The 13,384-nt window shown below is 34.0% G+C and overlaps 1 protein-coding gene across 7 annotated transcripts in view; it reads left to right on the forward strand.

The window, feature by feature from the left end:
- Positions 1-13,384, forward strand: part of ZNF385D (zinc finger protein 385D) — a 361,757-nt gene that overhangs the window by 279,540 nt on the left and 68,833 nt on the right. For 6 of the 7 annotated variants that reach the window (XM_015853987.3, XM_085538405.1, XM_085538408.1 and 3 more), the window contains one exon: positions 3,660-3,770. In XM_015853987.3, the coding sequence (XP_015709473.2) occupies positions 3,660-3,770 (111 nt within the window). The remainder of the gene's footprint in view (positions 1-3,659; positions 3,771-13,384) is intronic. The other variant, XM_085538403.1, reaches the window with a different exon arrangement.

The following is a 13,384-nucleotide window of genomic DNA, read 5'->3' on the forward strand; positions in this document are numbered from 1 at the left end:
CTGTAAATGGAGTAAATTTAATCAATTGCATCTAAGAAATAGAAATGCAGTGATTGCAACAGTGCACTAATAATAAGTAAAAAGCAGATTTTAATGAAGTTTATTATGATAACTTTTATTTTGAAAGGAAATACCACTAACAAAAGTTGAAGTACAATTTATACATGTAATCAGAAACAGTCTTTGAGCACAGGAGATTCTCTTAAGTATCTCTACACTTAGTGATAATCTCAACTATATGATATTATTTCTCTCTCTATGCATCCCTGATATCCCTGTTCACTATTTTCCTCACAATCAACTATTTCTTTTTATTCCTCTGACTCTCAGCAGGGCTCCCCTCTGTCTTCCAGAGTCTGTGGGATCTTAGTCCTTATCATGCTGCATCTTTCACTTTTCTCAAATTTCTTGCATAAAACTTCTGAAAGCTTATCTGGTGCTTTTGGATGTTTATTTGAAATTTATGGATCAGTAGTATTTCCCAAATGAACTCTTCAGGAAAAGAAATAACAATGTCAAATAGCACTCCAGTATTCTCTCCCAGCTTTTATTAGAATCTGTTCTGTTTGGACGTTAGTTCTGCCTTGCGGTATCAAAGAGCAATTGGCAGAGAAGGGATTTTTTCTTTGAAGCAGCTTTTCTTAATCATCTTGGAGGCAGTCCAGAACACTTCTTCTTACAGAGCCACAAACACAAATCACCCAGTTCACAATAAGGCAATGTAGCTATATATCTAGAAGTCTGCATCTTTAAAAGGAGGAATGAAAATGTGCAGATGGATTTCTGTATCAGTAGATAAGCTAGAGAAAATGTGTGGAGCATTAAGAAAGAAATTCCACATTTTTCCATAAGACCAAACTAAATACAGAAAAGCCTACCCTACTCCTTCCCACCCTCCCCACCCCCAATTCTGAAAAGTTATTTGCTTTGTTCTTGACCTGAAAGCATCAATTCAAACAGAAATCCATTGCATTTGAACCCAGAATTCTTTCTGTGAACACAGTTAAATCCAACTATAGATTTATTTGTTGCAGCTTATTAGCTATGGTAGTATTTTTCATACAACTCCTTAAATACTGTTTTGTTGGCTATCTAATTTTAAACAGCAGAGTTGTATTTCTGTAGGTTGTGGGCATCTTGACATAAGCCATCCTTCATTAAATAGTAGATAATTCTTTAAAATATGTGGTGAATATTACACTTTTCTATCATGCAGAACCAAAAGACCAATGCATCAATGGAAAAAGAAGAGCAGGAAAGGACTAGATCTAAGGAATAAAGATGTAGAAAGACAAGTAATTAAAACTGGGTCAAACAACCTGGGTCAAGAAAAAATTGGGAACTATTTTTTTCAAAACCTTCATTTTATACACACAAAAACATAAGTTAAAAATAATAATAATAAAATTCATAGATTTACATTGCTACCCATCAATATATGAACTACTTGAAAATGACAGACAGGAGACACTTTAGAGAATTATTTGATGCTAAAGGATAGAATTGTGTTACAACACTGTAAGGCAAACACCCCATCTGCCACATAATCATAACCCGAGTATGTATCACCCTGGAGAATGTGATCTAGTTGAGTTAAGAAGTTAATGCTTAGAGTTACCTAGGCCTCAGCATAACTGAGCTGAGCTCTCCCAGCTGAGCACGCAGGAGAAATTATGATATTAGAGGTCAGATGTTTATAAACTTTCTTTTTGCATTTGTGAGATAATGTGTCAGAGTTTAATATGTTAACCTCAGGCTGAACTAGTACTGTCATCAAACTGCAGTTAAGAAGGTGAAGGTAAGCAGATAGACTGGATGAAAGAATGCACAATGTACTGCTACCAAATATTGATTTAATCATGTATCTGAGCTTGAGGTTTCCCTCTGCATTTTATAAGACACAATGCAGAAATTCCTTAAAAATGTAGGCTAGTTTCTTGAAATTCTGGCAGCTATAAAATAGTGTTGGTTAAAACCAGTTTTAGTGTTGAAAATCCCAAGGTAAAGGTAATGTAAGTTCTACTGTCATAAGAAGTCATCTCTTGAAAAATGGAGCAGTTGAAAAAAAGAAAACCGTTACTGTCTATTTACTTTCTTATGTGATTTTAGTCTTTTGGTCCCCCACAATAATATGTTTGAACCACAGGCTTTTTAAAGATTGGGTTACAAAGTAAAACAAGTGCCCTATGCACATGGTCTGGTCTCAGCAGAAAGTCTTCATGTGACACAGCATGTCACAGAGTTTTAGAACTCAAAATTTTCCAATTTTAGCTATTGTTGCAGTTATTGATTGTATTATAGTGGCATCCCTTGTTTCTAGGTGGGACTTGTACTCGTGTATAGGTGGTTTTACAAATGGTATTTCTAAGTCTTCTTATAAAACTCTGCAGCTTTAATTGATTTTTTTTTTTTAATCGATCTGAATTTCTTTTCAACAGTAACTAGTTTAAGCCCATGACCTACTTCATATCTGACTCTGAACAGCTGTCATATGACACACTACCTCTTTAGAGAGCTGTTTTGGATTCACTGCAATAGAGGCCATGACTGTCTACCATTGCAGCTTCCATGAATCATTGATTACTCTGAGAGAAAGCTGTGATTCTATACTGAATAGCCCTTTGCTAACTGACTCAAAAAAGTGAGTAATGGGACCATGGACATAGAAAAGGTGTTTTGTTCTCAAGACACATACAAATTAAGCTGTCTGATACTGTCAGGTAATTGGTTAGTTGTATTTGCTTCATTTAAAAAAATAAAAATAAATTCAAAGATAAAAAATGGTGGCTTTACAAAACTGCTGTAAAGCTCTTACTAGATTTTAAAAATAGCTGTGCAGGGCTTCTTGTGAAAAAAAAAAAGACAAATTATTTTGACCAATACATCAGGGGAAGCTGATCTCGGTCATCAGAGTAAAATCAGTAGTAGAGTAGTCTTAGTGAAGGTATGTCAAAATTGTTTTGGTTTGGGTTTTGTTTGTTTGTTTGTTTGTTTTTTACAGGACCCTGACTCATATATACTGCCAGATCAGCTTTCTGGTGGAGGCCTTTTTCAGAATAATACTTTTCATCAGAGCCAAATTTCATCCTTAAAAATGGACTTATTTGAAATAAATATTTTCATCCAAATCATTGTGAAAATAATCTTTGAAGAATTTGAATTTTTCATTGGTTTAATAGAATTTTCTTTATTGAAATGGATCGTTTATTGGTTCCTGGTGTATATATGGATTTCTTTCATAATAATGAGTTATCTGGGAGTTATTTGTACCTACTATTCCTTGGCATTTCCATTGATTATTTTCTTAGTAATTTTATATGAAATATATTTATTTTATTTAGTTAACTAACTTTTCTATGGCTTAAAATATGTTATATTTTTGATAAATAAATTTGTTAAATGTTTTCAACTCAGATTTTGTCAACAAAGGGAGACTGATGCATATAGAATAGAACTAAGGATATGACTGCATTTTTGTTTGTTCCTCTCTGCATTACCTTTTCACAAAACTGTACTTAAAATAAATCTTATTAAAAATAATTTTCCTCAGTATGGAATACGATTTTGAATGACGCAGTGTCAGTTTTACAAATATAGCTAACATATAATATGGTGAAACAGAAAAAGCTTTTATATTTCCTTGTATTCTTTCTTTACAGATGGACCCAATTCAGAAAGCTGTAATAAATCATACATTTGGGGTTCCTCTTCCTCATCGAAGAAAGCAAATCATATCATGCAACATTTGCCAGCTGAGATTTAATTCTGATGTAAGTCAATCATTTTGTATCAGATTAGAAATACGTACTTATCTCCTTGGATGTGTCATAATTTACATAAATTGGACCTAAATGAAGTGTTATGATTTCAGTTGTGGTTCAGCAGATGAAAAGGCTGTAGGATGCTTCAAATAAACACAATTATTTGATAGTGTTTATACACCAGGCCAGATTTTCCCTGCAGATATATCTCTGCAATCTCATCAATTTCAGTTTTGCTGCATGGACTGAAAATAGGAGAACTGATTGATCCATTACCGCTAATAACTCTGAAATATTTGCTGGGTCCTATTTGTTCTACCAGCCCTAGATGTAGTTGCCTCTTCTTCCTCAGAATATTAGAAATTATTCGCACTATGCGCATCCTTGTGAATTTACTTTCCATTTGCTATTCTCACAAAAATCTCTTTCTAGCCAGAATTGTTTGTTTTTTTTTAAGTACTCCTGTCTTGACTCTATGATATTAATATTAATAACAATAACAATAGATGCAGGTAATATTTGTCTGTTGGCTACTACCCTGTTTTCTCTCATTCCTCCAACAATTAAATATAACAATCTGAATTGGAAATGGTCTCTAATACACAGATAACAGTCTCCCTGTCACTACCCAAGGAATCTGTTCTGTGTTGTTCCTTGCCAAAGAATATATGTTCGTATGTTCTGTCGCAGAAGGACCTCTTGGAATTTAACTACTTTATTTTCTTCTCCATCAGCACTGTATGTGCAGAAACAATCTGACGTGGTGAAATATATTGTCTTCTGCTATTCTAATCTTCTAATGCATGGTCATTTCTGGTGGCAACTTATATTCCCCTTCCAAATGTCTTTCAGCTATTACCTGTTTCTCTAATTTATATACAGTATTCACGTTTGTCAAAACAAAAATGTTTCAATTTAAGCCATTGTCCAGCCCAAATGTATTCACAAGGCTCCTTCCTCATGCTAGTCATATGAAGAAGTGAAGGATCTCTTTTGTGCAGCTGTTTCTTTGTAGGGAAATCTTTATGATCAATTAATCATCCTATTTTTAGTTTATTAATTATTTATCAAAGCCACAAACTTGTCAAAAATTTAAATTGAGCCTTGAAGCATTCTGTAACAGATTGGCTTCCTAAGTATTAAAGTAATGCAGCTCTCTTCATTCCCCTCAGCTTTTAATGCTTAGAAAGAATTTTAACAAGAGCTAAGTCATGACTTTCAGACCTGTGGGAATCACCTATTTAACCTTTGCTCAAGACTCAAGATATTTAGCTCACAGACTGAATGGCCACCTTTCTCTTACAAAATTGACAATATCCTCAAACAGGGATGCAAACAATAATACAGTATTTGTGGCTGTTGTAATTCTCACACATAAAAATAGGCGAGTCAGATTACACTCTTACTTTTAGAAGGCAGATGCTAGAATTATGACTGCAAATATTGAGCCATTCACAATAGGTCTCTCGCTAACAGAAATTTTAAGGGATATTGGGGACTTTTGGAGCACAGCAGATCCCACTGACTGACTAGCCTGGCTTATTGCTCATAGTTTTCAGCTTCATCTTTGGAAAGAGCACGTCAGGCTGAATCATACATTGTATACATCCTCAAAAGTCATCAAACACCTCAGTGTTACATACCAGAATGAAACATCTTCTTTCATAGGAGGAATACCATTTGTTAGTTTGAAAAAGATACAGGCAAAAGTGAGGTTGAATACGTCATTAATCTGACTTAGTCATTAGCAGATACACAAGTTGGACTAATATATGAAGTAAAATATTTTCCATCTGACAGAATGTAGGAATTTTCTAGAAGAAGGTGAAATAAGCAATTTTTTACGCAGGAGGAAACACAATATTAGTGAACACTGATACTTCTGACTCAGAGGACTGGTATGCCCTCATGCTGTTCTTCTCCTGATGCTCTTGAAAAGGATTCTGAAGTAGAGAGGGGAGAGAGGCAGTTGCCATTTTCAAAGATCGCTATGATACCTAGAAAACAACAGCAACAACAAAACACAGTTTCAGGAGAAATATCTTCATTTAGACTATTTGCAGTAAAAACTCCTGGAAAAATAGCTGTGAAGCCAATTAAATTAATTGTCCTTTCACAATTTCAATCCAAGAGGTTTGAACTCTGCTTTGCCAAAGTTGTTCAGGGGACATTTTTTTCTAACCTGATTTTTAAAGCATCGTCAGTGTTCTGTTGGATAGAGAGGATACAATTCCAAATGTTGCCCAGTGATTAACCTGGGAAGGTATCTGTCCCTCTTTTCTTAAATACCCAGAAGAGATTTCCAGATGTCTTTATGGTGCTCTCTTCTCATTCCAGTGTGTATAGTTATTACTACTAACATTCACAAAGTGCTCTGCTGAGGCTTTTCAAGAAATAATAGATAGTGTGGCTGCAGGTTTAGAAATGTTTTTCTGCAGTGTGAGTGGAATAGGCTGAGCTAAGTACCTCAGTTGCTTGGGTAATTCTGAATGACCAAAATTTTGTTTGTTTGTTTTGTTTGTTTGGTTTTGGAAAAAAATGATGTGAAACAATGTGCAGATTCAGTGTGAAGACTTAAAAAAAAAATAAAAATGATTAGCCTGGAAAAAAAATGTTATCAGCTATCAATTTTTGGTAATTAAACTATATGAATGGCAGTTGCAAATTTTAGATTTTTTCTTAGTATTATGAAAAACTTTTAATTTACATAAAGTTCCAACCTTTCATTGTCATCATACTTTTTTGAACATGATTTAAAACACTAACAAAAATAAGTAGCGTTTCTGTTTAGAAACTGAAGGGTTTGTGGCTGTTCTACAGATGCATCTTTATTTTTAGATGCTGGAGATAGGATTTATCAGAGAATAATGAATAAGAATTCCATTTACCTACAGCACAACAGTATTATGAAAATGTTTACAATAAAACTCATCTGTGAAATTTTTCTTTTTTGTAGAGAACACTGAATTCTCTTCCCTTTGATATGGATTTCTTTCAGTACAGAATAGCTCTTTTTTTTTTCTAGTTACACAGTATCAAAATTACATTTCAGAGAAAAATGAGAAAGGCACTACAATAGTCTAAAATCATTTAGTTTCTTTCTAAAGGAGTTATCTGTAAATCTTCATGACAGCTGTGTGTTCAGTATTTCTTTTTTAAAATAAATCTTCTCATATGAGAAAAAGGAGGAATGAGCAACTAACCAAAGCCTCTTGGTGCTGAGAAAAAGCAACAACACAACACTAAAATAGCAAACATAGGTTCTGCAAAATCTGCTTCAAGCAGTGACTTTTTAATTATTTTTTATTTATTTTTCATTGAGGGAGATCTGCACGTAGCTTCTACCTTTTTATTGTGCACCCAGAACAGGAAAATATATTTAAGCATTGTGTTGGAAATGTGTGTGTTGCCTTTTAGATTTTTCTAGATGTTCTTCACTATTTTGCCAGTTGAAAAGAATTGTTAAATAACAGGCTTTTGAATAAATATTAAACATCTGCTATAAGCATCCTGAAAAGAAATTCCAGCTAACTTGAGTAGAACAATTCAAGAGGTCTCCCTGCAAGTAGATGTTGGAGCAAATGCTCTGCTAATACAAGAACTTATTAAACACGAATGCCATGATTTGGAGAAAAACAAACAAACAAACAAAAAACAACGAATTTTCACTATTTTTTAATGTAGGGAATGTCAGTGTCTGCTAATCAGGTCAATTCCTGCAAAGAGATTATCTTACTTTTTTGCATAAAGCAGATACCTGAGTGTGTGGGCAATATTTTGATGTATTTACAGGTCTTGAATTCCATTATGATAATCTGTAAAAGTATTTCTAGATGGTAGCCAAAAAAATTATTTTGTTTTAAATAGAAACAGTAGTAATTTTCTCCAGAAAGTCAAGCAGAAAGCTCATCCTAGAGTCACTGTTGTGTATATTTTTTAAACATTCTTTTCCTACACCTCTTTGAAGTAAAGGTAATCTCTGAATTGATACACGGTTCTGCAGTATGAAGTTATCATGTGCTGCTTCAGTAAAAAAAAACTGAATATTTGGAAGATAAGGGTGTAATATAACTCCATAGCATTTTATGACAGTTCTGACTGTCATGGGGAAAAAAGCAGAACCAGAGGACTCATATCCTGTTTAGGTTATGCTTACTATCTAGAGCATAGTGTCAATTTGTGAGCACACAGAGTACAATAAGGTGATAAGAAACAGCCAACATGAATTTGTTAAGAACAGATCAAATCAAACCAATCTAATTATCTCTTTTGACAGGGTAATTGATCTAACTGATAATTAGAATAAGTAGATGCAATATGTTTTGTCTTTTTTAAGTGTTGATATAAGGTATCACAGAGAACCATAATGTAAGTAGGAAAATATGGTCCAGGTGTAATTGTTAAAAGCTAGTTGTACAACAGATTGAAAAATTGTTCTGAGAGTCATAGTTGATTGTTTCCTGTCAAAACAAAAGCACTGTACAAGTCAGGATCTGCAGGAGTCTGTTCCACACTTGCTGCTGTCTACATTTTCATTATCTATGTGTCTGAAAGAATAGAGAGTACACATACTGCGATTGTGAATGACATCAAAATGGAGCGTGGCTAATACCTGATGAAAGTTGGCAAGTTCAGGATCGTAGTACAAAATGATTTTCCTTATTTGTAGAAAATAATCTAAAATTCCAACAAATACAGTAAATGCAAGTACAAATTATTGTGCGTAGATTGAAAAAATTAAATGCAAAAGCAGTGAAATGAGAAATGTATAGCTTACTGGGCAAAAGGAACTCACAGTGTGAGAATATGTTAATAAGAACTAACTAGGAAAAAGGTTTTACTTTTATCAGTAGATGGGTAAATATTCGGATAATTGAAATTGGCATTGCCTCAGAAGAACAATCATTTGCTGCACTGGTCATCACTCTTCAACAAAAGAAGAATACAAAAAGTAGTGGCAATATTTAAAATTGATCAACAAGTATGACAAGTGAAAAAAAAAAATATCTCTTGGCAGTGGAAAGAAGAAAGACCTGAATGAATATAGAAAGAGGAAAAGAGTGGAAAGATTGCAGGTTTGGAACATATGGAAGGGTATTACTGTGGCCAAATTAAATTTCATTCCTTGGTTTTGGTAGAACATATTCAGCTTAATTTGCGCATAGAATTATGTTATTATTTCTTATAATAAGAATATTAATTGAAACAATTCTAGTTACAATGGTGAAATTCAGAAATGAAAGAAGTAGGAATAGTTGTGGGTTTCCTGTCAGTGGAGGGTCTTAGCAAGTTTGACAACCAGTTCTGAGGATGGTCAGGGAATTTCTCACAGCTTTATTGCCTTCTGCATGATGTCACATGGCATGAAACATCCCCTCGGCCAATCCAAGCCAACTCCAACCCCTGCTGCTGCTATTATTGCCATAATAACAGTAACTCTTCCCTTCTAAGAGACCCAGCCCCAGGCGTGCCCCCATCACTCAGCAACAACTAAATATCGGTGTGTTATTTACACTGTCTCAGCTGAAACCAGGACACTTTCCTGCACTGCAGATTTCAGTGTTAGGAGAACCAAATACTGATTTCATTGGTGGAATTGCACATACCATTCAGTTGAGATCAGAATGTGAGTCAGAATTGAGCATTGAGCTTTTCCATAGTTTCTGGTTTCTTCTATTCGCTGGGAGAAAAAAAAAAAAAGTATCAAGTAATCATAGAAATCAATGAGTGAAGACTTCCAGAGGATATCCAGAATTTATATAAATTCAATATGGAAATACTAAAAAATTGCTTAACAAAATATTTGAGATTTTTGGGGCATTTGAAAAGTATAACATGGACCAGTGCAGAGGTATCTGGCCCCCACAGTATTGCTTGAGGATAGAAAGACAGTAGGAATGAAGAATAGTTTTAAGTTATCAATCTTTAAAAAAATAAACAACTACAAAACATGTTCTTATTGTTAGGTGATTAGTCTGTTGCTGATGGGAAGAGATGACATCCACTATACTACACTACAAGATATGCTTTTCCTTCCAAAATTCACTCTCCACCCACATTTAGCAGTGGTGGATGAAAAGGGAATCTCAAAATTCATGAAAAAAGCAATGTTTACAGTTCTCTTGTGCCTCTACAAGCACAAGTTATTGCGAAATGTCCAGTATCTATGCCAGCTGCACATCAGTCAGTATAGGAACACAATCCTGGAGAAGCTAAATTTCTCAGTAGATGAGAAGCTATTGCTGTGTTAGGACTTAATGATGATACAGACCAAATACTTTATACTGTTTTTTATTCAGCTTTGGCAAATCTTGATTCTTACCTCTTCTTACTCTTCCATGTTGTTTCATTTTCAAAGCACTCACTTTATTTGATAAAATAAATCTGTGGTGTATAAGATTTGACATCTCTTGAAAATTACTTGAGTTTGCTAGAAATGTTCTGTAAATAGGTAACAGTTCTCTTTGATTGTCCTGTTAATAATTTGCAAGATTAATGACCAGTGTTCTGACAGTGTTCTGACAAATTGTTTTAAAAGGTTTCTGCTTCTGGCACTGAAGTTAATATTTGCCCTTTGGGGCCAACATTTAACTTATTTTGGACTTAGATGATTTTAGAACTGCAAAGAGGAGCAGAGGTGAGAGTACTTAAGAGAAAAATTCTGACAGAAGAGCAGTCTCCCTTCTGTGTTTGAACACATCCATGCTTGTTACTGTCAGAAGTTTTTCTTTCCTAAGAAACGATTAAATTAGGGCATCAGAATGTATCTGAAAAACAAGTGTTGAGGGGAGGAGGGAGGGAGGGAGGAGAAGCAAAAATAATATATTGGACCCTAGATTTTCCAAAATCTGCTTTTGATTTCATAATTGCATATGTGGATTCTAAAATGAGTTACAGGCAAATTATACATATTCTACTAGTGGTTTTAATTAATTGGGTTCTGTAGCTACATTGTCTGAGTTAAACTAGCAACAGAAATATTTCATTCGTGCTGAAAGGTGAGGGGATCATTATGGGAATGACCTTTAAATAATAGCATTGGGCAAGCAGTGGGTAACTGTTGTTTCTTGTATGTCTTTAACTAGAACTTTTGGAAAAAAGATAACAATTACTATTTATCAACCATGTTCCTCCATTGGTGCAGTGGTTAAGGATGCCACTTTGCAACACTAGAGGCCCGGGTTCGAATCCTCCCTGTGGCGCAAGTGGTAGAAGTGCCGCTCTGCTACACAGGCTCGAATCTCGGGGGTTGGACTCGATGATCTCTAAGGTCCCTTCCAACCCGCACGAGACTGTGATACTGTGATACATTGAAAAAAAAAAAATAAAAATTCAACTCTAAATTGAAAAAATACCATTATATAAATGAGGAAATTAGAACAGACAGACAAACGTATAAAAGTGGGAAAATGTTCTTTGTCTCTTTTAATTTTCTCATGTGCTCCGCTCATGGAAAAGACTGCCCATTTCAGTTGCAAGGAGAGAAACCTCAGCTTTATCTACTATTGCCATACACATCTTTGTATTTAAGATATTTTTTCACGCCTCAGTCCAAATGTGAAAAAAATCAGTCAACTCTAATACACATCTGAAATCTAAAAACAACTGTAATGGGAATTCTTTACAGAAACCTCTTTCTATAAACAAGTCATCACCAAGAAAAAAAGACAGGTCATAAACTATTTTTCTGAACCATCTTCACCTAGCTTTGTTTGGTCTGTTCTTACTTACAGGTTTATTTAAACAGGATAAGAATTTGTACAGTTAAGCATCTGAGATTCTGAATTAATAATAATAGGAGCCAAAAGCTTTAACAGTAAAAATGACAAAACAAAAAAAAAAATTATTTTTTTTTCCCTGACTTTGTTTTTTTATACTCTTCCAAGAGTGGTAAAATATTTTTAAATAGTACACTAATTCTGGAGGTTTTTTTCTTTATAGGAAGTAAAATTGCATTCCCTGGGAGACCTTCAGTATAGTCTTCTTTATGTATCTGTGCAGCCAACTCTTGTAGCAAAAACACTTCATTTTGTCACAATTACCTTTAAACACAACTGCCCCTGATGTGAACAAATTCCACTTAAGAAACTACAGGCCTGACTTTTTCAACTCCTTGTTTCTTTTATCACTCCTCACATGTCTTTTACAGTCTCTGGAGTTATTACTACTCTGTGTGCTTACTCACATCTCAGCTAACAGCTGGGAGTCTGATCCACTGAATGAGTGGAAGTGCAACCCAATATCTGCTTTTAAAAGCTTTATATTCAGTAAAAAAAAGTACACTTCTGAACTGTACTTTTGAGGGCGTATTGCCCCTACTCTTACATTTTTTTTTTATCACAATTGAAAATGATGCCTTTAAAGGTTTAAAATGGCCAAAGGGGATTCACTTCTTTTCAGGAAAGAGTCCAATATGGCATTTATACTGAGCTTCCCCATGGCCTCTAAAAGCCTTACTATGAATTTAAAACATGTACTGAATTAGAGGTAATGCTTTACTGGTACAGCATACAGCTACATTATTTATACATAATCATCTGATAAGTTGATCTAAAATTATGATTTTAAAAATAAAAGATTTTACTCTGGGATTTATATAGATCATGTCATAGTGGAACAAATGTAGATATACATGCATAGTGAATTTATCAAATTCATTTATGTTAGCTGTTTTTGGATGGGCATAAGTGTTTCTTTTTATCCTTTATAAAGATTTTAGAACGTAGTCTCTGAACAGGTTTCATCCTTACCCAGCACAACCTATTTTCTCTGCATCAGTGGACTTGTCATGATAATCAACTTTTTTGTCCCAACCATCAATCACTCCTGATTACAGATGGAGAGAAGTTCTGTTCTGTTGATCAGCCCATCAGTGCACATAATGTTACACCTAGAGACAAGTGAAAATCATCCCTCGATGGGAGACTCACTTGCCTTCTAGCCTTTTGTCTGAGGTATTCTAATTTGCATTTAAAATATTGTTGCAATTGTCAGTGCTTGCTTTGATTTTACTATTTCTTGAAAAAAAAAAAAAAAAAAAAAAAAAGAATTCTGTTATTCTGTTGATCTTTCCCTACATGATTAGAGGAATGCTCTTCTGTATCAAATAATATTTTGTATTGTGACTTTTAATTAATTGTACAAATATTATGGGAATTATCACTATGTAAATTAGAAATTTAATGGTTATGCAGCACTAGAAGGAACACAGTATATTTTAGCCAAGAATTTCTGGGGAAAAAAAAAAAAAAAGCAATTGTGTTGGCTTATGATCTACTACTTAGATAGGATTATATTTGCTTCTAGAATTCAATTTATTTGCAGTGTTTGTTAAACAAACTTCACAGCAAGGGAATTACTAAAAATTACCTTTGTTTAAAGAAATTGTGGTTTACATTGTAGTGATGGTACTAAAAAAAAAAAAAACAACCACTTCTGTCAGTTAATGCATTCTATGTCAAGCATATTTCCTTCCTTGTAATAAGTGTGAGTTGTTACAAATGTAATGTAAGTACATCTTGAGTAAATATATTTTACAAAGATTTTAAGTGTGACTTAAAATAGCTATCAGAATAACTGGGTGTAGTTTATTTGAACCATAGTCACTTCTTTTTATTTTTAGC

This window comes from Coturnix japonica, chromosome 2 (genome assembly GCF_054131305.1).
Source record: "Coturnix japonica strain WE chromosome 2, WE-NBRP24, whole genome shotgun sequence".
Lineage (NCBI taxonomy): Eukaryota > Metazoa > Chordata > Aves > Galliformes > Phasianidae > Coturnix > Coturnix japonica.